This window comes from Nesoenas mayeri, assembly GCF_963082525.1.
Source record: "Nesoenas mayeri genome assembly, chromosome: 4".
Classification (NCBI taxonomy): domain Eukaryota; kingdom Metazoa; phylum Chordata; class Aves; order Columbiformes; family Columbidae; genus Nesoenas; species Nesoenas mayeri.
This window is the reverse complement of record NC_137540.1, coordinates 52,334,838-52,358,335: the sequence shown is the minus strand read 5'-3', so window position 1 is coordinate 52,358,335 and position 23,498 is coordinate 52,334,838. Positions and strand designations below refer to the sequence as shown.

Below are 23,498 nucleotides of genomic sequence, written 5' to 3'. Positions count from 1 at the left end.
GATGTCTACAAATTCTTTTTGTGTCTGTGCTGTCTCCACATGGCTGTGCAAGGAGCTGAGCAGACGTGTTTGCTCCTCACACTTTCAATGGTTTTAAGTGTAGTGCTTTTCTCGTCCAGCTGACAACTAGATTAGCTGTTAGGCTATTTCTTTAGAGAAATATATAAAGAAATCTTCACAAAAAACCTGAACATATCTAATCTTTCATCCCAAAGTGATGGAAATACTGCACAGTATTCTTTGCATAGACCTGAAATATGCCATAAGACAGGATGTTAATTCAGTTTTATAGCTGCTGGTAAATGCAAGACAGAGAACACATGTACATCCATCCCAGAACATACATTTATATATTCCATGAGTGTTTGAAGGATCTCAGATGAATGCAACAAACAAACAGACAAATTGTCTGTTTGTTTGTTTGTTTGTTTTAAAACTGATAACTGTTTTAGTGTCTTAGTCTCAGTGCAACTTCTCCAGCTAAATAAAAAGCCCTAGCTGGTACAATGAACCTGAGAATATGAAAAGTATCTTCAGTTTCAAACACAGATTCTGTTAAGCAGTTGTTACCTAAATTCTATTTTAGGAAACAACTGACAAAATCTGCTTGGTTAGTTAGTAAGAGGGTATTAGAGTGAGTCTGCAAACACAAATGCATCTTTGATTACAAGCTAATATGGCAAAGCAAGCTGTATTTGTAAAAATGAACCTGAGGATTTCTATTTTTACTTTGCTAAAGACTGTGATTTCCCAAAGTGTATTTTTAATACCTAAGGGATATTTGATGGAGGATGTGGGAATGAGCCATTATGAAGCCTGTGACTAGTTTAGCATCTGCAGCTGAGACTGTCTGATGACTGGGTAACTATGGGAGAACTACCAGTGTTTCATATAAAGATGTGAGCTTATATCTTGCCTGAATTCTTAGAAGTAAAGACCTTGCCATTTGCTAGCAGAGAGTTTTGTAGAATACTTTCCTCATACTTAAATTGAACTTTCAAATGCTTGTGCGATGGAGTAATAATGATTAATCATACAGCATCTGAGCTGCAGATCCAAAGTTTAGGCTAAGAAAAAGACAAATAGGTGACTGCAGAGAAGTACAATAAATCATACTTTGAAAATTGTACAAAAGAGTGAAGCAGCTTCCAACCAAATGAATTATTTCTCACAGAAACATAAGATTAACTCTTACCTAGGTTAATCTACATGGTGTTTAGCTGTTTCACTCCTTGGTACTCTAAGTACTAGGATTTGCAATAGGTCTATTAATCAACGTGATGGAAGAATAAAATCTTCACACTCAGCCAGGAAGGCATCAAGTCAATATCAAAATCATAACATTTTAAGTTAAAGCCATCTATCTGGACTTTGGAAAAGTTTAGACTACACAAGCAAAAGTTAGAAACCAAACATTTGAACTAAACTGATAACAAGCGATCATTAATTAAGGCTGAAGTCAACAATCTGGCATGGAAGAAATTTCTAGGGCCATGAGCCAGAATTCTAAAGTAAGAAGTCCAAAGTAAGTTCATAATAATTTATCATCAATTTGAGATGAGATAAGCTCATTGGAGGAAGCCAGATGTAGATAATACAGGGGACTACAGGCAGCCTGTATGATAAAAACTCCTCTTCTGAGAGGGAAGCTAATGGGGACTCAGGATTCGGCTAATTTAGGATTGGTTTTACAACTGGATAAACAGTAATGTACAGCTGAGGCTACTAAGTATTATTGATGTTTTCGAAGATTTATATCGAGATGCCAGCTAGCTACCAAAACCAACTGTTGAACCCAGTTGTGCTAGGCTGTGTGCCAGCACACATTAGTGCCAGCCCTTGCTCCACCTACCCTTCAGTCTAAAACCCAACAGTCTGTTAGCACAGGAGATGAAAAAACAGCCTTGGTAATAAAATAATAAATACAGTGGGATGTGCTCAGTTTTCAGCCATCCAGTAGCAAAGATCTCAGCAGACAGGTTATGAGCAGATTATGCTCTGCTGAGCACTGGGGATTTTCAAGGGACAACCCATGGGCTGCTGACAGTCTGCAAGACACACGGAAGTGTGTGGTAAAAGCAGAAGCTGCATGTTCTTAGGGATGAGGTTTAGTGACATTGTAGGTTACTGGTTGGGCTCGATGATCTTGAGGGTCCAAAATTATTCTATGATCCTATGATTCTATGATTCTATCACTGATTCTTCTTCTGTGTCTGCTTTTGCTCTATGCAATGGTTCCCAGTTTCTTTTAACCATCTAGTGTCCTTCAAAAGCTTGTTGAAGAGAATGATTGTGCATAGGTTAGAACACATAGGTGGGGAGCTAAAGGAAGACCCTGTAGTGATGGATTTTCTCTTCAGCTTTTTCATTTCCAAGAGGTTGCCCTGGAGAGAGAGAAGAAAGTTGCCCATGTGCTCTGTATATAAGCTATGCGTATGGTACGATGGGAACCCTCCTGCTTTTCTTCCCCAGGACCATGTGATGTGTCCCAATGGAGCTGCTGACTGTGCCTGAGCAAATGCTTGCAGACTTGCTATATACATGACTTGGGCTTGGGGGTGACCCCGGTCTGCAAGACAGTGCAGACTGTCCCAGCCTGTTCCTGGAAAAGGCAAGTGGCAGAGGATGCTGGAAGGGAAGTGAGTTGAGGTGAGATGAGATGAGGTGAGACAAGGTGCAGTGAGAGGCAGCTGAAGAGAGCCAGAGCAGGAGTGGGGAGGGAGGGACCACTGGTGTCTGAAATAACCACTTCCACCAGCAGCCAAGACCTGTGGTGCTCTCACATCACACCATGCAAGCAGGGCAGCTGGGACACCCACAGCTGGTGTCCCTGTGGCAGGACCTCTCCCACCAGCAATGGGATGTGATCTCCTCTTGCTCTCCTGCACGGCTTCACCTGACCATTCCACATATGTCCTTGAGCCTGTAACCAACATCACTCAGAGAAATAATTGCACTCCAAACTCTGCGTTCATTCTCACTCCTCACACAACAGCCATGCATGTTCTCTATGGTAACGGCCCTTCTGCGACACATACTCTGCACCAACAGAAACTGCTGCTAGAAAAGGAGATTCTGTGGCATCTTTTGGTTATGAATACCCCATCTCATGTCTCCCAGTGACAAAAATCTCCTGCAGTAGCCCCAGCCTGCACCGTAGATGGCAGTGTGCAGTTACTTTCCCTGGTGTATTTACCTATTAGCTGGTTCCCTGACATTTGCTAGAAAACTACTTCACTCAGGTAAACAGCAAAAACGCTAACACCAGAGACTATATTTAAACACTATTAATTTCATATCTGAAATAGGAGTATTTGTTAAGTGTTTGCTGCAAACTTTAGTGTACCATAATTTTTATAGGTCAGATCCCAGAAGAAACCTAAGCAGAGAGACCAAAATGTAGATAAGCAGAACAAATTTTACTTGTGCTGTTGTATATAAGAATAATAAGAAATACTTAGAAGTAAAGTTATTAATTCCCCAAACACATGACTACATTCAGTCTATGTGAATACTTTAGTCAAATTCAAAAGCTAAATATTTTAAGTCAACATTACTGCTCTCCAAAATAACTAATATGTTCACCAAAACACTTTATGAATCTACTCATAGTTCTTCAAATACTTCGTCCTTTTAAGGTTTCCTGCATCACAGAATGCAGCCTGTACTTTTGCTGACATTCAAAGATGTCCTCCTACTCATTTTTTTCTCCTTGACTAATAACCAGACTTCGTAACTGCATTGTACCTACATGGTGGTAACGGTCTAAACTTCAAAGGGTGAAATGTGTTGGAGCAGACCCTGCTGTTTGTGCCATTATCACTGCTGATGCCAGCCAGGAGGGTTTGACCTGACTTTTGGTTCCTTAAAGCTGGGCTTCAGAATAGTCATCTGATGACTAGCAACTAAGCACATAGAAAGAGATGAAGATTTTATTCCTTCTCCCAAGGGTTTTGTCTCCCAAGCAGGAAAAGTGGTCTGGAGACCAACATGGGAAAGGACAGAGCATGAAGGGGCTTGAGCAGAAGTCACTCCCAGGCTGACTCAGGAGCCCCTAACAAGCCCCTAGATCCAATGCTGCTGTGAGAGGCTTTGTCCCTCCACTCCAGCAGAGCCATAAGTAGAGAGGCTAAAGGTGAGATTGCTGCAAATCACACTAATGGCTGCCTGCTCAAAGCTCTCCCATGAAAACCTTCCCTCAGATGATTAACCACTGCAAACCAGCCCAATCGTCCTCAAGCTGAGGTCTGAGCAGTAGCAGCGAGCTTGTTTATCGACACTGAGCTACCACTGAACACACAGTTATAGCAACTGAACACAAAGATGGAGGATGCAAGTGGTCCAGGCCCTGAAGGGGCAGATACGATGTTTGAAAGTCACTACTCACTGAACAACAGTGACAGAAGAGTCGCTCACAGACATTGTGCCAGGGGACACTGCGAGGCAATGCACCTCACAGACACCGTCCAGCTGGGGAAAGGCAGCTGTTTATGTGAAAGAAGGTACCGTGGAGCCCAAACGCAGGAGCATGTCATGTCAGCTCTCCAACTAAGGCAAAGAAGATGCACCAACAAACAGAAGAGGTTGCTCCAGGGAGAACTGTGGTAGGACACAAAGCCAGACCGTGCCTGGCACTACCAAATCAGGTTTGTGATGATGGTGAAAACCAGTATATAACTTAACAGCTTGTTTGAGGATGACAGATCTCATGAGACAGACAAACAGAGCAACCATGTTTGGAAGAACTGTGTTGAGACGTTAACAAACCATGTGAGTTGGCAACATATGGGCAAATGAAACGTGGTGTCTGCAAATACAGGGTAATACAGTTCAGAGATGCACATTCAGACTTCAGTTTAGACACTTCTCAGGACTTATTCTCAGTCCCCAATTATTACTGATCCACCATTTAAAACTATTATATATAGGGCTCACTGGATAAGACCTTTTTCTTGTACATAAATCTTGTTCGGGCAAATTTCAGGACTGTGCACTTCAGTCCAGAAACCCAAAATATTTCCTCTGCAAGCACCCTGTTCAGCCATACAGTGTGAGCCTAACACAGCTTGCTTACTGCTTGGGGAAGTTGGACATGATGTTTTAGGGCTTTTTACCTCACCTGAAGCAGTTACTGATGGCCAGAGAGATTAATTTGGATTAGGTGAATGGCAAGACCCATCCAGTTTGGATCTGGAAATGCAGCATATCAGGAGCAACAAGCAGTTGGGCACAACTTGCAGCAGCTCAGCTGCTGGTCAAAACTGCACCAGGTGGGCCCAGTCCCTGACCTGCCCTGGGCTGGGCAGAGCTGAGGTAGAACTATTCCTTAAATCCTATCCACCTGCAGACAGAACAAAGAACATAGGTCTCAGTTTTCAAGCTCATCTAATCTTTCATTCACTAATTGTATTATTATAATAAATTAAGATCTAATTTATGTCATCAAATGGTAATTTTTTCAGACCTGCCATGTTTTACATATTTTGGGAAATCTGCTGTACATAGGAAGTGTTAAGAGGCCATACCAAAGACAGGACAAATACAATGAATGAACAAAATGTAACTATCTTTTACAAAGATGCAATGATACAACAGCAAACCTGAACGGATGGTTCTCACTTGGGTGAAATGTAGCCCAAGCAAATGGGTTTGGAGGACTTGAGCCCCAGGATATGAGAGAATATTCTCACATTAGAAGATGCAGGATTCGGCCTCAATTTTTAGCATTGGATAGCAGCTATTTAATGCTCAGAATAAACTGGTAACAGCGGTAATAGAAGCATTTTTAAAATTCCCCTTCTGTACTATTAAAATACTGAATAAAATTATTTAACTGTTGCTGACTGAAGTGTCAAGGAACAGTTTAGTTTAGTTTACAAAAGAATCATTATTTTAGATCCAGAGGATCCATTGCTGATGAGTTATTGTTGTGGCCTTTCAGTATTTAAAGGGAGCTTACAAGAAAAATCGGGACAAAATTTTTAGCAGGGCCTGTTGTGATAGGACAAGGGATAATGGTTTTAAACTAAAAGAGGGGAGATTCAGACTAGATATAGGGAAGTATTTTTTTACAATGAGGGTGGTGAAACACTGGCCCAGGTTGCTCAGAGAGGTGGTAGATGCCCCATCCCTGGAGACATTCAAGGCCAGGCTGGATGGGGCTCTGAGCAACCTGATCCAGTTGAAGATGTCAGTACCTTTGAAGGTCCCTTCCAACCCAAACTATTCTATGATTCTGTTTGTGTAGAACTTTGATGTGTTAAAAACAAACTACAAGTGCTAGATATTAATATATCCTTCAGAAATAGTTCTCCTACAGTTCTGTAACGTATGCATCCCACTTAAGGCTTCAGGCACTATATAATCTGTCCATCTGTAGAATTCTTTATACATTAATTGTCATTTATTATCATGCTTTAGTTTTGCAATAATAATAATAAAAAAACTCACTGCATACTTTTAAACTTAGGTACATGTTTATCACACAGTCTGTTACTTAAGGGTTGAAACAGTGTCCTCATGTTCAGCACTATTTATTTGGGGAAAAAAAGAAATTGCATTTGTATGTATTAACTTTTTACTTTTGAATGTTCAAATATTCTTTTTCTTGGTGTTAGTGAAAAAAGACAGTTGTCTTCATTCCCTGGTAAACACATTTTCTTTCTGCACTCAAATGTCATGTTCTCTCACATACTTTCCCTTTTTTATTTATTTGTTTTGTTTTATTGTTGTCATCAATTCTGTTGCAAAGAAAAAGAACTAGACACTCCACTGTGCAGAGCAAAGCAGGTCGGGTTGATGCTATCTCTCTTCCCTGCCCTTTCTGTAGCATTATTCATTAATATGATTATACCACTATGTCTTCTGTTTGAGGGATTAGGGAATTGCTGGCAATAGCACACTAATCTTTCCACCTCTACCTGGTAAACTTGGTACTGCTTAAAAATGGTTACGGCTATGAAGATTGTTAGAAAACATAGTTATTTACTAGCAATAACTTATTCTTTATCTGCAAGTTACAAAGAAGGAGCTATTTGCCAAATTATAGTTGAAAATTGGTCACATTTTGACCACTGTTTCACCTGAAAAATGTTAATCAATTTTTTTTTTTTTTTTGGTTTTCAAAACATTTCCCCATGTTCAGTGCTTTGAAAATAGCTCTTAGAAATGCAACAAAACAGCCACTTTTACACTTTCTTGATGACTTTTTCTTTAGGATTTTATTGGCTATTGTTGCTAGCAAAAGGTGATGTAATCACTTACTAGCTATTTTTTTTTTTGGAATTGAAAAATATTGTTTGGAGCATTTGTTTCTGAATCAGAGGAACTTCTGGAATAAAAGCAAATTAAACACCTCTTCAGAAAAACTTGCTTAGTAGCCATAAGACAATCTATTTTTAGACACAGAAAAAGGAAGAGTAGCTGCACATTCCATAAGATCACCAATTTCTGTCTCTTCTAGACATCTGTCCTTGCTCTTCTGCTCCTAACAGCTCTATGCACCCATGGATGCTGAGACAGAGCAGAGAGCACCACTGTGATTGTATAGAAGAGATAAATTCAGTGCACATAAGTTACTGTATGTAAGCAAATCTCTTCACCTTTCGTTACATGGTCTCTACAAAGCTCAGTGTAAGACAAGAACAATCTCCTAAAGGGTAGTTGGGGGATGGCTGGGACAATATATCCCTTGAACAGGGATGGCTGCATTGCTGGCTTGAAAACAGCTTCTGCTCTTGATGGCTTAGAAGGAGAATTTCTGAAGTCTGAACCTCACTCCTCCACCTAGCAGTGCTACAGATTTCAGATAAGGAAACACTACTACTGTGATATGCTTATATATGTATCAAGATACGAGTAACCCAACATGAGTGGAGCCCTAAGGCATTTATGGAGTGACTAATCTTACTTTGACAGTCATCAAGCGGAGATAGCCCGACTTCTACATTTTTCTCCAAAAGCTGTAACCGGTTTTCTCACCAGGTTAATTTTGGGCTAGTGTAAGAGGTGCTGCTTTTAATAGCTGGCCCATGTAACCTCATTCCTCGCGTATTCTCGAGAGACTTCAGAAAACACAGTGATATTCCTGACTTGGGTGAAAAACAAGGCAGTGCAGATCAAATTCCAGAAATATTTATTTAGAAATAAATCATAAAATATTGACTGTCAGAGCTGTAGCTCCCAACCCAAACCAGTTCAGAATGATTCCTTCCTCCCATATATGAAATAATGCTGAAAAAAGAAGCAAGGTAAAAGAAAGAAGGAAAGCAACACATTTTCCCTTGAGTCAATCAACCACAACACACTTTGTGGGTTTCACAGATCTGTTTGAACTTGCTGATGCAGGCAATGGGACGAGGTTTTTCAGCCAGAGGAGCAGAAGCATGGTGGGAGCCTCCCTGGGGCGTGGGGCTGTGGCTGGGGTACATCTCAGTGCTTTGCCAGCCAACCCATGATGGAAATGTGGGCAGCCTGGCAGGTGACAGGGATGTGGGTGGCCTGGCAGGTGATAGGGACGTGTAGCTTGGCAGATGTCTCTCCCAGCAAGGCGGTTGCAGGATGGCCTTTCTCAACAACCAGCCAAGAATAAGGACATAGATATAGAGCGCAGCCGAACAGAGTTTTGTTCAAAACAGTCCTTATGTGCATAATGAATCAGCTTATGTAGCTCGAAGGGTTTGCAATTTAGATGGTAGATTTTTTAATTTTCATTTTTAAAGGGAAATATGCTTGTGCCAGGCTGATTTTTGAAGCCAGTAACTCAATTTAGCCTTCACATTCTTTACAATTAAAGACAATAGTTAACGAAGAGCCAGGGTGAAATGACCAATCCTGTTGGTTACCTCAAGCAAGACGTGAGCTGAGCCTATCGTTACCCTAGTCAAGACAGAAATGTGTAACTATTTAGGGGTGTTTGGAAGATCCAGTCTCTGCTTGGACTCTAGGAGCTGAGCCAAAGTCCCAGGGCTTTACTAATATCAGTAGTGCCCATGTGAAATGGGAATGTGATTAGCTCTCATTCTAGAGCTCCATGAGTCACTGAATGTTTTATACTTTAAAGGAGCCCCCAAAGTATCATAGTGAAAACAGGAAAAAAAAGGCTCAAACCCAGAAAACTGAGTGTGCTATGATTAGTAGGAGCTATGACTCTGTTTAAAGAGACTTTAATATCCGTCTTTACAATCAATCAATTCTTCAGACATGGATAGAATGATTGCAGAGGTCATTTAAGAAAAATTGTTTGATCTTGCCCTGAAGCAGATGAGGAATGCTATAATGTGCTCTCCCCATGGATTTACTGTGGGGACTATAAGAAAAATCTGTTAAATAGTAATCAACCAATGAAATTATCTTCTCTGCCTGTTATATGACTAATCTTGCCTTCACTAGTTTTAATACTAAGTTTATAAACAACAGTAATCAGAGCAATAGCTACATGGGCTTTTAAAAACAATATTTTTCATCCAAATTCCACATTGGCTTATCACCTGGAAGCTGGAAGACTTCAGCTAAGATAAATAATAAGCAAAGTCTGCATGGGTACTTTGCAGGAATGTTACCCAAAAAAGTAGTTGAAAAGTGAGGTACTCTGAGCCATCTGATGTCCTCAAACTGCAGATGAAGGATGCTCACCAACGGTTTGCATGACATTTTTTCCTGTATTAATTAATTGTGGGTTTAGTTTAAAGGAAGTAACATGAATAGATGTAAATGAATCTGCTAGCATCTCAGATTTTTTTAAGGATGCGGTTGCACAGGTGCAACCTTTATAAAAGAAGAGCAGAAAAAAGGTCTCTGTGGTTCAGAACAATCCAGTTCCACTAGGGTCACATCACGTTCTGTAAACTGCATTAGTATTTTAGAGAAAGCAAAAAATAAGCCCAAAGAAGTCAGTTAAGAGCTTAGCAGTTCATAGGAAAACTGCCCAAGTATGCTCAGACTTTCAAGGTTTGCTGTGTTTGCAAAAACGGTACCAAAATTTGCCTCTGATTTTTAGTTGGCACAAGTGAAATAAATTCACTCGAGTGAGTGAAATGCCATTTATCCACACAAAAATAAACCAACTACCTATGCGCTTTCAGGCAAATACTTAAGCCTCTGCAAGATTTTTCTTGCAGGATGGAGCAAGATGGGATTCAAATAAAGACAAGGGCAATTGTGCCCATTTAATGGAGACCCTGCACAGCTGCCATAGATTACACAAGAGGGGAGCAGAGATAGCCGCTGCTTAAAGCGGAACATAAAGGCAAACTTTTTATCAGTGATGCAAGCACTAGAGATGCAACACGGGAGAAATAAATGCAGGTTAAAATCATGCTGATGCCTGTGGATTGGGAGCCTACCCAGTTTCCCTGCAGAAGAATACCTCTGCAGTTCCTGCAGTAGCTAAATATCTAATACATATATACATATAAATATGAAGGATTATTTCAAACCTCTTTTTTAAAAAAAATTATTTATTTTTTTTAAATTTTATTTTGGAAGATGGTGAATTAATTACTAAAATCAACATGCGAGCTGTGACACATTTACTCAGCAATTCCTACCCAGTGCGGCTTTCCTGCAAATCTGACAGACAGATCTGTTGTTTCTCTGTCCTCTTCACCTAAGGACAGCAAAACGTACCATGCAGACCTTACCCAGCTCCTCCTCCAGACCTCATCCTGGTCAACAAAGAGATTTCCTTTTGGCCCTCCTGGAAGCTGGATTAGGCGTATGTTTCAAAACATTCCATGGAGGTTATGTTTGCTCTAAAACCATAGCGAAGTAAATGCAAAACTATATTAATATTTAACATTGGCCTATAAAAACTAGGAACTCAGAGTAAGTACAGCTGCTACAAGTTTAATTCACATCATCATTTCAAAATGAAAATGCAGAAAAGGACAGAATATCACATCTTCACATTTGAAATCTCTTTTCTTTAAGATTCAATTTTATTATTTCTATACCGACACCTGTTAAATAGCCATGAAAAATATTTTGCATTTATAGAATTTTATTAATTTGCTTTTCATATCCAGTATTACTGGTTATATTTAAAGAAATCAAAACAGAAAAACAGGTCAAGTAAAAAAAAGAAAAAAAAGATAATAGATTAGTCGAAAGAAAACCAAACACAAATATTGTGCTTGTGGACTGTATTTGGGCTTGGTCAGAAGTCTAAGGTCTCGATAGATGGTTCTCGGCACACAGTTTTATTCCTGGTACACAGCACACTTTGTTCCTTTTGTTTCACAAAACCTGCCAGCTTTGGAAATTAGTGACACAGGCATTCAAAATGTTTGGCAAGTGGTCAGACTCCAATATACATATTCATACCCCAGCAATAAATGATGGCAGGAAGTTTCAGATGCAGTAAAAATGAATTATTTTGTTCAACCCAACTTTAATATAACACTAGTTTCATAAGCTCTTTTACCGTTAAAGCAGGAGCACCTCTTAGATAGCACACAAGGGACACATCATTTAAAGAAATGTTTTCTTGCTTAAACCAGAATTCCAAATCTGCTCAGTTCATTTAAAATATTTTTTTTTTGCTCTAGAATAAATGAGTAAGTAGTTCCTTTTGTGGTTTTCCTGATGCTTGGTGACTTGCTATTATTCTTCCAGCAGAAAAAGGATCAGACACTCATACGAACAGATGTGTCCCTCCTCCTCAGCCCCACACTCGCCCTCTCCCTTTGGAAAATAAAGGTGATGGACCCACTGTTTGACTAAAAGAGCCTATAAATCTTCAGGGGATATACCGCTATGTCTTTCCACTTCAAAAATATCGAGGAAAGGAAACAGGTTAAAAAGCAAAGAGTCCTCGTAATAAATCATACACTGTGCTTGTGTTTTTTAACTCTTAGAAGTGCAGGGCTGCTCCAAAAAACTGCCGGCGCAAGAAACGCTCCTGCTTTGGGGTGTCAGCCTAAAGGGAAGGCAAGAGGCACACTTGGGCGTGCCGGAGGGGAAGGTGCCCGCATTTAAGCCCTGCCGATTGTGCCCAGAGGCTGAGCCCGGGGAGGAAGAAGCCTCCGAAAAGCAAAGGCAGATTCCGCTCCGTCCGGGCTTGGCCCCGTGTGACCAATAGAGCTGGCGCGGGACCGGCCCAGCCACACGGACCGGGGGGGCAGCGACGTGCGGGACGAAGCTTCGGCGGCAGCGGAGCGCGGGCAGCGGCGGGCCCGGGGGCGGCAGGTGAGCGCGGAGGCGGCCCCGCGGGGGCGCGGCTGCGGGGGCCGGGCGGGGGAGCTGCCCCCAGTCCCCGTCCGCGGCGCAGGAGGCCCCGCATAGCGCCCGGGGCCGCCCCCTGCCTGCCCCGACGGGGCGGGCGGGCAGCGGGGCGGCGGCGGCGGAGGGGCGATGGCGGGGCGGCGGCGGGCGCTGCTGCTGCGCTGCCTCCTGCTGGGGCTGCTGGGCGGCGGCGGCGGGGGCCAGCCCGGCGGCGGCGAGTACTGCCACGGCTGGGTGGACGGCCAGGGCGGCTACCACGAGGGCTTCCAGTGCCCCGAGGGCTTCGACACGGCGGCCGCCACCATCTGCTGCGGCTCCTGTGCGCTGCGCTACTGCTGCGCCGCCGCCGAGGCGCGCCTGGAGCAGGGCGGCTGCACCAACGACCGGGAGCCCCCGGACCCGGGAGTCACCGCCCGTGAGTGCCCAGCCCGCGGGTCCCGGGGCGGGCGGGAGCCGGCCCCCGCGGAGCACCCCCGGTCGCAGCCCAGCAGCCGCCACCGCGGCAGCTGCCGGCTCGGTCGTGCCCGGTGGGTGGGCAGGAGGCGGGCGCGGCTCCAGGTGCGCACAGAGAGGAGGCGTCGGGCGTGCGGGGCCGCGGCGGGTGACGGCGGCGGGAGCGGCCACCGCGCCGGGAGGCAGAACGAGCGCCCGGGTGTGCGCTTCATGTCGTAAACTTACCGGCTAACACGGGCTCCACAGCTGGATCCATCCTAACTGGAAAGCGCAATTGTATTTTAAGTTTGCATCGGCAAACTTGACTGTGCCTGCTTAACTTTGTTTTTTCCTGGAGGTGAGATCGGGCTCCCGTGCTTTGCAGACAGAACCTCACCGTGCAAGGGGCCGTAAGGTTTTAAAACAAAAGAAATCCAGCAGTGCATATGAAGACTAGTTTCCCAAATCACACATTTTATGTTTATTTTCCACCTTAGGAGGGAAAGCGACTTAACAGCATCTGCAGCATTTGAGCTTCACCTGCAGATTCATGCTGTTGCATTGGACAACCCTGGCAGTTTTGGGAGATGAGGGAGGTGGAGAGGAGCGTGATTCTTGAGTGAAACTTAACTCGAACCAGCAAATGAGACATGGTGTAGACAGCTTTCACCATTGATACCCATTAAAACTCTCAACAGAAATAAATTTTGATGGGTACACAACTTTGTTCTAATGATAATGGCTGTATCTTCTGACCAGAGTGTGTTAGTGGGACTGAAGCAATGTGGGGCTTCATAAACTCTGTGGAGTGTATTTCTGCACAGCAGACCTGTTATTTCAGTAGGCTAATGTGCATTGCTTTTCTTATTCTTTCTTCTCCCAGAACCAATCTACGTCCCATTCCTCATTGTTGGATCAATATTTATTGCCTTCATTATCGTGGGCTCTCTTGTAGCGGTTTATTGTTGCACATGTTTAAGACCTAAACAACCGTCGCAGCCAATACGATTTTCTCTGCGGAGCTATCAGACCGAGACTCTTCCCATGATCCTGGCCTCGACGAGCTTCAGGACGCCATCGAGGCAGTCAAGTACAGCAACAAGCTCCAGTTCGACCGGCAGCTCGGTTCGCAGGTTTTCCTTTCCCCGGGCAGAGCCAGGGTGCCTTGTGTCATCGCCACCTCCGCCGTATACATCAGGCTGCTTCCAGACAGCCCATGCAGTCCACCTGACCCAGCCGTCAGGATTTCTGGTGTCACCACCGTACTTCGGCTATCCTCTCCAGCCAGAGCCTGCCCTGGCTGGGAAGAGCTGCTCTGATTTTAGTCAGAGCTGAAAGGAGTTGTCAAGAAACAACGCAGCCTTGGGAAGCGCAGGAACTGCTGCTGCTGGGTGTCGCACTGACATGCTCTGGGGTTGCAGAAGTCAGAACTGTGCCCGTGGGTGAGTTGCCCTTGAAAAGTGCAAGGTCTCGTTTGGGATCTTAGTTCCCAAAATTGGATCACACAGATGAATTACAAAATATTTCAAACTTAGTGGCTCTAAAAACTGACTGATCTGATTGTTCAATTTGTGCAGAACAGATTCAGAGACAGGTAACAAAACTATTGGGATAAAGGTACTCATTTCACAGCATTATAGATGATGTTTTAACTGTAAACACTATTAACTTGGTTAACAAACAGTGGCTGCGTTCCACTGATAATAATCAGATTAGTTCTATAAAGCAGCAATAAGCCTAAGAAGAGAGGAGTAATTTTAACTAAAGGGAAGAGTTGGCGGATCCTGAAAACAGCTGACTGTTTTCCCCTTACACAAGCAATGAAAACCTGAGGACGAACTTTGCTATAGATATCAAAATACAGAATTTTTTAAAAATACACATAATATACTTGAACTTACACTGCATATTTGTATTAGTAAACTTTAACTAAGATAGACAAAACTAGTACTAATTAGGCTAGTTGAAAACATGCAAATCTCAAGCAGCCAAATAATTATCTATGAGAAACGCAGAAGGTATTCAGTAATACCACTAGTAACTTCTCCTCTTAAAATTCTAAAAATGATGTTATATTAAAGCATTTTTCAAAAATAAGCGTTTACTGTTGGCTTTTTGCTCAGCAACGTGTGTAAGTTGGACAAACTGATCATAAAGTTCTATTTGTAAAATTAGCCATGTATAAAATGTAAAGACAAGCTTGTAATTTAAAATGTATTTACGGCATTGACAACACTAATTATTTAGTAGTCATATGCATAAAAGTTATCAATAAACTGGTTGAAATATTGTGTCATCTGTATGTCTCTGTACTGTTAGTGTTTGATGAGCAAGTTTTCATTTTGATGACGTAACCTGTTTTCCTGTTAAAAATAATTTATTTTGCTTTTGTAAATGATTTACATCTTTAACTGTGCACCTGTTGTGCAGATTTAATAGAATATAAAATTCCAACTACATAGCAAACTAACAGATGAATTAATGTATTTTATATGTAACCGTGGTAAAAATGTGGTAAAATCTATGGTAATTAGTTGGGTATTTTAATTTAAAACATCCTGCCCTAGGAATGAATTTTGTTTGCCCTTCTACATTCCTTCCCCCAAGTAAACCAACAAACCAAATGGAAGAAGAAAAAAATGCACCTAAACCAAACACATGCAGCACGCAAATAGAAAATACACAAGAAAAAAATGCAGCCATTGAAGGGCTTCTCTGTATACTTATTTTTGTGAACAAATCAAGTCATTCTCTGTGTCAGAATCTACATTAGAGGCTGAACTTTCCTATTTTATCAGCTCCAAAATCCCTGTGTATAGGATCTGTTGAAGCAGATTCTAGCTGACCTATTTTACAAGTACTAGCATATTGGTGTGTATTAAAATTACAGCACTTGTAGTCTGAATTACAGTGTACTTCTCTGTATTTTAGAAAATCTTCATTGGTTCATCCTCAAGAGTTGAGCACATTCTTTTCTCAGCAAATAACTAACATCCAGTATCTTGGCATTTACGAAAAAGTTTTTAACCCTTTTAGTATGTTTTTATTGCATAATTAACAGTACAATCTAATAGATATTACTGCTGGAAATGTGGTTTCTAAGCAGAAGGACCACTTAAGTTGTATACATTGATGTTTTAAGTAATAGGTTTTAGCTTGAATGTTGTAATTGTTAATTACAAACTAAAATAATGATACACAGTATCGTATGCTTTATAAAAATATAGTAAGTAGATTTTGAGTACTTGGGAAATTACTTGAAAGGTGTTTTGGCTTGCAGTTTTTAAGAAACAAATCTTCAAGGAGGGAGGCAGGTAAATTTTTGCCCACCTTTGTTGATATTTTGTAGGACTCTCTGCCCATTTTGAATGAATAAGAAATATGAGACCATTCATCAAGTAACTTTTTGGAAAAATAATTTGATATTGCAACAGATATCGGCTCTGTTGTTTGGAAGCATCCCGCAAGATCCACTGACCGTTCTGTATCGAGCAGAAGCAGTAAAACAGGTCAATTGAACTGTATTTTTAGTAAATATATAAGAAGTCTTCAATTAGTGATCTTTTTTATCTAGTAAACCAAGGCAACACCGATCCTTCTGGAAGCAGAAACTTGATAAATTCTAGTTAAAGTGCAATTTCAAGTTCCTATAAAGAGTGATTAGTCGTCAGAGCCACTGACTCGGGTGCTGGGGTAGCTGAAATACAGTGTTCTCCTTAAGGATGGGCTGTTACACTAAGAAGTCACAAGTTGGACTTGGTTATGTCCTATTAACATTTGGTGGTGTGCGCCCACTGAACACCATAGTGGCCTCAGTGGGCTCTGTAGTCAGATTTATTAATGTTTCAACATAGGTACAGATTTCCGCTACGCTTGTGTACAGTCTTGCAGATTTTAATGGTTATTGAGCCTAAGTAGAAGCTGTGAAGTTTGCCACGTCGTGTGAAACCTGGCCTGGCAGGGAAGAGCCCTCTGAGCTACCTCCTTTCCTCCCCTGATGCATGATGGGTTTGACCTCAAAAAATGCTTGAAGAACTCCATGTGCAGGAGTAATATAATTGAATCAGACTACACAAGCCTATAGGTTTACAGAGTGCTAAGCAGTTCACAGATTGGTGGCCAGAGTGCAGCAAATCCTGCAGGCTGGGTTCCAAAGCTGGGAAAGATCAGGGGTAGTTAAAGTAGCTGTGCTGGGTTACCTGCAAAGCAGGTGGGGTGTGGGTTGTGCACCATCTGCAAATAGACAAAGAAGAATCTGTAAGTTCAGAAGAATCTACACATCATTGTTCATGTAGCTACAGTGGCAGTGACCTATCTAGCTGAAGGGGAGGAGGGGAGCTGGACAGAATACAAGCCCATGAACCAAAATGCTTTTTGCAACTTCCAACTCAGATTTGGGCTGCAGGTGAGAATGCTGAATTTCCTTCTCAATGAAAAGTATAGATGCTCCTATAATTTAGAGAAAATAGTCATTTTTCTAAAGCTTGCAGACAGAACACAAATGGCGTTTTGATACACAGTTTTAATGGGTAATGCAACAGAGTTTGAAGGGCTGGATGTATGCTTGAACTAAAAGAAATTGCACGCTGTCAGAAACAGTGATTACACAGAACTTGCCTTACTGCCATGCTTATTTTTTAACACAGTAGGCTTAACTATTCCTTTTGTAATGCTGGAGTTAGCTCATACTCATTATACTAGAGTGATACCAATCTCAAATAACTCAAAATGAAACAAAAATCACAGTAAATTGATTATTGTGATTCACACACATTATGCACAAAATTATTTGATTGCCAATAACTAGTAATGGCATGTCTGAAACCCAAGCCTTCCGTGGGCCAAGAATAATAGTGGCATGAATTGGATCACCCAGTTGTTTTGTATTTTTACACTCTGCGTTTCTTAAGCGTCCGTCTCCAAAATACATCAAAACTCTTCAGGGCTAAGAAAAACATTACACGTACTTGCAAGAATATCTGAAGGATTTTATTTGAAACTAGGTGAGTGATACAGTATATGGCTATGTACATTCATGAATTATTTGTAATACTAATCTCACTGGAATTAAAAAATGACAATTTCAAAATTATTTTCCACTACTGTTCAGTTACAGTCTGACAGTAACATTAGGGAGATGAGTCAATTTTCAGTGCCTTTTTTCTACATATTACCACATGCTGTGGACTTGATACTCTGAACAGAGCTTCTGCCTTTGAGGGGGTGGCTGCTCCTCAATACGCACGTGAACAGTTTTTGATTCACAATCACATCGAGGCTGTAATTCCATGCTACCCTATCTTCATTAGCAACGGCAGAAGAAATGCCTTTTCCGTTCTTTTTATTCTTTCCATCTCCAACTTGCACAAACTCAGGGGGATGTTGTGTAAATCAGGTTAGTGAAATGATTTAGCTTAAAAATAACATTTGCCAAAAGAAAAGAGGGAAAGGATTTGAAAGGGAGCCTGGATCCTTATAAACTAAATTATAACTTGGATAATTCCAAAAGCGTCATGACGGCCAGTGTAATAGAGGTGATGACTATACCATGAGGTGGAATCTCCTTAAACCAGCTCTACCATTAAAGACTGGGTATCATGAAACTAACAGCATGAAAGATGCATCTATTATTGTACCTGGCTAGTACAGAACTAGTTGTGTAGTGTATATAAAGAATCAACCACCTATCTACAACCAAACCAGTTCAGATTTGGATATATTGATTTTTATTCAGTGGGTGGCCACTGTTAGGGGAAATAAATACCTGCTACTAGCCCAGCCAGAGGATACAGTATTTCTGTCTTCTGAAAAATTAGATGATGTTTCCTTATTCTTGTTCTACAGTTCTTGTACTGCATTCTTCTCTTTTAAAATACAGTATCTCACCAGAAGTATGTCAGGGCTCTGCTGCAAATCCCTGAACCGTAGGCTTCCACGCACACTTTAAAAAATTAAGCTACTATTTATTTCTGTATGTTATTTTCTTTTTCTGGACTTCACATAAGAACTGAAAAGGACATCTTAAAATAGGTGTTTAAAAAAGCCTTAAAAACATTTTCTGCTTTTTCAGTGTACCTTAATAACAGAAGAATTCTTTGCTATTTGTGAAATGCTTTTTCTGATAGGTCCAATTTTAAAGAATTCCAAAGCAAGAGTGACCTAAGTTTTTCTTTGAAAGTAATCCCTAGCATTTGCAACCAATCAATTCAAAGCTTCTTCATTTAATGGCAAAGTTTATTCATTTTTTTAACAATTAAAAGACAAAACATTTAAAATTCGCAGTTCAAAACATGCACATTCACCAAATGACATGTAACACTGCATAGAACTTAATGTGTTACTAAAGAGAGAACTATTTATAAAACACAGTGCATTTAACATCCAGTTAAAACTAAACCTGAGAAACTACCATAAACACTGAGTCAAAAAGTCTTCATTCATGCAGCTTCATAATTTCCACAACAATTTCAGCAGTAATGGCCTAGTGGAGCTGTAAAACCTCACTTTACCTTGAATGCAAATTTTGCTATTACAGACCGACTGCTTTCTGCAGCGGTTCACACATATCAAACACTGAAAAATCTTAATGAAAAATTAAGCTGAAGTAGAAAAACAACATTAATGCATTTATGGCTTCTATTCTACAATAAAGAAACACCATAAATATGATTAAAAAAAAAAAAACAACTTGCTCTCGTCACAGCTTTGCAATTTCAAATCCCTCGCTCTATGGAAATGCTTTCATTTCATTTAAAGTATCAACTCTGCAAAGTGCCCGACTTTGCACATCGCTGCTCAGATGAGTAGTCCTTATACTCACAAACAGTCCGGTTGAAGCCTATGTAACAGTTTGCATAAGCAGGAACCAGGTTTGGAATGCTAAAATATTCCTTTGTTTAATAAAGATCTATTGGTTAACAGCGAGGAAATGGGGGGAGTGAGGGTGGAGGCGGGGAAGGAGAAACTCACTTGTTGAGTTTTGTTGCCAGTGAAAACATCCAGTACCAAGAAGCTGAACTGACAAACTCATTTGCTTACATAGCGCTAGCTTCTCAATATATTATGAGCAGACATATAATGAAGGCATCAAAAAACAGGGAACAGCAACCACCATGCATTGCCGCAGAACACATAAAAATATTACTTCATGCAGACAGAATGATAAAGTCATCAGAATTACACGTGCTTTTACACGACATATAAGAAAAAAGGGAAACAACTTCTCTCCTTAAATTTAACATATATTCCAAATTACTCATCATTCAAGATGGGTCTAAATGAAACGAAAGAAGTCTCAAGACACTTAACACGCATCTTTGCAACATAGTGAATTTTATGGATGCATGTGGACATATAGGAATTTTCAGCTATCTCTTAGAGTTTCAAAATATTTTATTTATCATTTTATATAAATAGAATGATCACTAAGTATAAATCTGTTGAAACTGCTTTGCAAAAATAAGTGTAAAATTAGGAAACGGCAAGAAAAAATTTGAAATACAAATTATCAATAGGTTTGTTAGAATTTGTTTCCTTTCACTTACTCTTTTGAATCATTTACATATATGTATATATTTAAAAATAATCCAGCAACAGAATTTGTATAAGGTATCTGATTTCTACGTGGTGCTCATTCAACTTTTGATGCGAATTTTTAATACTAGCTTGTAATTATTATGCAGTGCACATGAAACAGATGGAAAAGTCCATCTCAATTCTGTATTTAACAGAAATTTGAATTTTCAAACAATAAGAACAGAGGCATTGTTAGGAGCATTTTTGTCTGAACTGTTTTTTCTTTAGATAAACATCTGCACAATCCCCTTATTTTAACAAAGATATGATTTACTAACAGGATGGTAATAACTATATTACTATGTACTCAACATGAAAATAAAGTGCATATTGTATACCTGACCTGATTTAAAAGTGGGCACACATAGTCAAGACAATCTTATGTTTTAAAACCGAATTTTATGAGCAATCAAAAAACACAGAATTGCCACATTGTCTTTTGTACTATTTCCAAGACGTGGTATCTTCCAACCACTGATTACCAGAAAATAAATAACATATAGTGTGTAGAGAGACGGGGAAAAACCCTTCAGAAGTAATAAATATGCAAACTGCACTTTATGAAATACTACAAATTCTGTAAAGATGCAAGGATGAAACGCTGTGATGAGACAATCTTAACCTTAAATCACAGTCTAAATTTAGGACCTTAGAGCTGTTTCAGTTGTTTTCTTCCTTTTTAAGATAGTTAACCTGGGGATATACTGTGCGTTGTTCTCCGCAAACTGTATTACAACAGTGAGGAAGAATTTTATTTCATAGGAAGAATAAGAGATCATGTAAATTTCTCATTGTAAGTATTTTACAATATATTCTATTCCTCGCCTTTTTTTTTTTTTTTTTCAAAATCAGCAATTAAACCATTTGGAACAGGAAAAAAAAAGGTACAAAAACTTACCCATAAAAAGAGCATGTATGTATTGAGTCATTTTATATGAGTTGAGTACACTGAAAGATTATAAAGGAGCAACAGTGTCATGGTTAATTTCAGAAATGTTTTGAAGTTAGTCATTGTCCGTCAGATGACAGAAAATAGGGATCCCCATTTTAGGAAAGGGGCATGCCCCCAAATTTTTTCTTGCCGTAGGTCAAGTGGTTTGGCCCTCCCATATTGATCCATCTATTTATCTATGTCTGAAATGGCTTTTCTGAAGGCAGTTCTTGTCTGCATGACTGACTGGCAGTACTGTTTCTAGTGGGATACGTTCCCTTTGTCCCCATGTCTTCTGTTTTCTGTGTAAAGATCACTTTGGGAGAGGGAGAGGAAGACGTTGCATAACATGCATGTGAAATGCAGAGTGCCTTCCCATTGATATGCCTTCCTAAATATGTACTTTCATATAGTGCCTTTTGTTGGCATTTCCATGTGTTTTTGTAAGTTTCTCTTAGGATTGAACATAAGAAACTTGGATAGTGCAATAAAATTTTATGTTAAGTGTTTAGTTAGATGAAAGGCAAGGAGGCAAAGTCAATCTTTACTAAATATATGACTAATGAAGGAGGGCAAAGAAAAGATGGGAGGGGTTGACTTTTTGCTTTTAAGTTGAAAGTGCATGATTTGGTGAGTGAAGAGGAAATTCTTAATTTAACAGATCACTGGGGATGTCGTTGTTCTGCTTGTTGATCTAGTTGATCTCCATTCAAAGAAAAAAAGATCATTTCTGTGTAATGCACAGAAATGTAATTACAAATAAACCCAACTGCTAGTATAGAAAAATGTATATCAAATGCAATTGTAGTGGCTTTTGAACTCAGAGACTAAAGAGCTGCAAAATTTAATTAAATTCTGAAGTTAAAGTAGCTTTTCTTAGTTTGAAACCTGATGGTTTTTGAGAAATACCAAAGATAACTACTTATAAAAGTTATCGCAATTTAACACCTCCACTCCCTTTTTTTTTTTTCTTAAACCAGATATGTATATTTTTCTGCAGTCACTTCCTCTCCATTTTTAATTAAAGGTGAGAGTATATAGGCATTCTGCATGACCAGTAAGTTGTAAAGGGGCTGCTGCAATGTGTTTCCCACCTTTATAGGAAGTGGCTTTAGTGCAAATAAAACAGTACATACCACAATCTAGTGGGCATGCTTTGCTATCTATTTCAATGTATGCATTTCAAATAATTTCAGTATAAAAATGTTGAAAATTTAATAAATTTTAAGAAATAAGTTAAAACAAACGTTCTTTTTAACCTACAATATAAGCAGATAAAACTAAGCATCGCAAAAATAATTAAGTTTGCTAAAGGGAAGTAAGGCAGAGCAATTCTTAAAAAATTGAACAAAATAACACATGTACTCAATTTTACAAGGTGGCAGCCATTTTCAACATATGCAACACTAAATGAAAATAAGGGAAAAGCTCGTATAAGGCCAAAGGTGCAAAGATTTGCAGTTTTGAAAGCAAATGCCGTAAAGGCCACTCAAATTAGACCTGCTGTACTGTAAATCTTTCCCCTCGAGTGCAGAGACTCAAGCATGCACTTCTGAGCTCAGAACTGGAGTTAATTTCTTTTCAAATTATCTCTAACAACAGAAAACATTTATGGAACTTCTTTGGCAAACATTTTTAGGTTAGTTTGACACAAACATCTATAAACATCTTGACTCAAAATCTTTCTCAATTAACACCATTAGGATACTATTTTTTCAGCACTTGTTGAAATCAAAGGCTTGTTATCAGCTGTATTTAAATATATTAACACTTAAAAACCTCCACAGATGCTAATGGCCTGTCAATGTAAAGTATGTTTAGCGATCTGACCATTACCTTCCAAGTACATGACCAGTATCGATTCAACTTCATTGTAAAATAAGCAAGCTGGCAAGATACAAGGTAAATTCCAATCTGTTTACAAAGGCCAAGCAAATACTTGTTAAAAAATTTAGAGATGGTGTGTTACGGTGTAGTTGCACAGTGCTTATGTCTACTGAATACAGAAATCCAAACTTTATGAAACAAGACCATTATAGATCTTTAAATCTCTGAAAACTGGGCCATGGCTGAAACTCCCAGAAAAGATCTAGTAGTCTGTCTCACAGAAGTAACTGACTAAATCTCATGCTGTGTTCCTTCACCATTCCTCAGGCCTTTGTTTCGTGGTATCATAAGCTCTTATTACTTCAGACTGGGAAACGATTCCATTTTCATCTTGAGAGAAGGCATAGCCATCTGCAGATACAAACCAAAATAGAAACCAATTAAGTTTTGATCACATATTTTTGCTAAAGCTTTAACAAAACCAACTTAACAAGGGTCAGTAGGGGGCAAC

The 23,498-nt window shown here is 40.0% G+C and overlaps 2 protein-coding genes across 2 annotated transcripts in view; one reads left to right on the top strand and one right to left on the bottom strand.

Moving 5' to 3' along the window:
- Positions 1-12,351: 12,351 nt before the first annotated feature.
- On the top strand, positions 12,352-13,989 carry SHISA3 (shisa family member 3; the record flags this gene model as incomplete). The annotated part of the gene is made up of 2 exons (XM_080343373.1): positions 12,352-12,637; positions 13,538-13,989. The coding sequence occupies 2 exons, from the start codon at positions 12,352-12,354 to the stop codon at positions 13,987-13,989; spliced, it is 738 nt and encodes a 245-aa protein (XP_080199499.1).
- Positions 13,990-23,300: 9,311 nt separating this feature from the next.
- Positions 23,301-23,498, bottom strand: part of ATP8A1 (ATPase phospholipid transporting 8A1) — a gene marked incomplete at both ends in the record, with an annotated part of 92,494 nt that continues 92,296 nt past the window's right edge. Inside the window, one exon of the mRNA XM_080343860.1 lies at positions 23,301-23,398. Coding sequence (XP_080199986.1) covers positions 23,301-23,398 — 98 coding nt within the window. The remainder of the gene's footprint in view (positions 23,399-23,498) is intronic.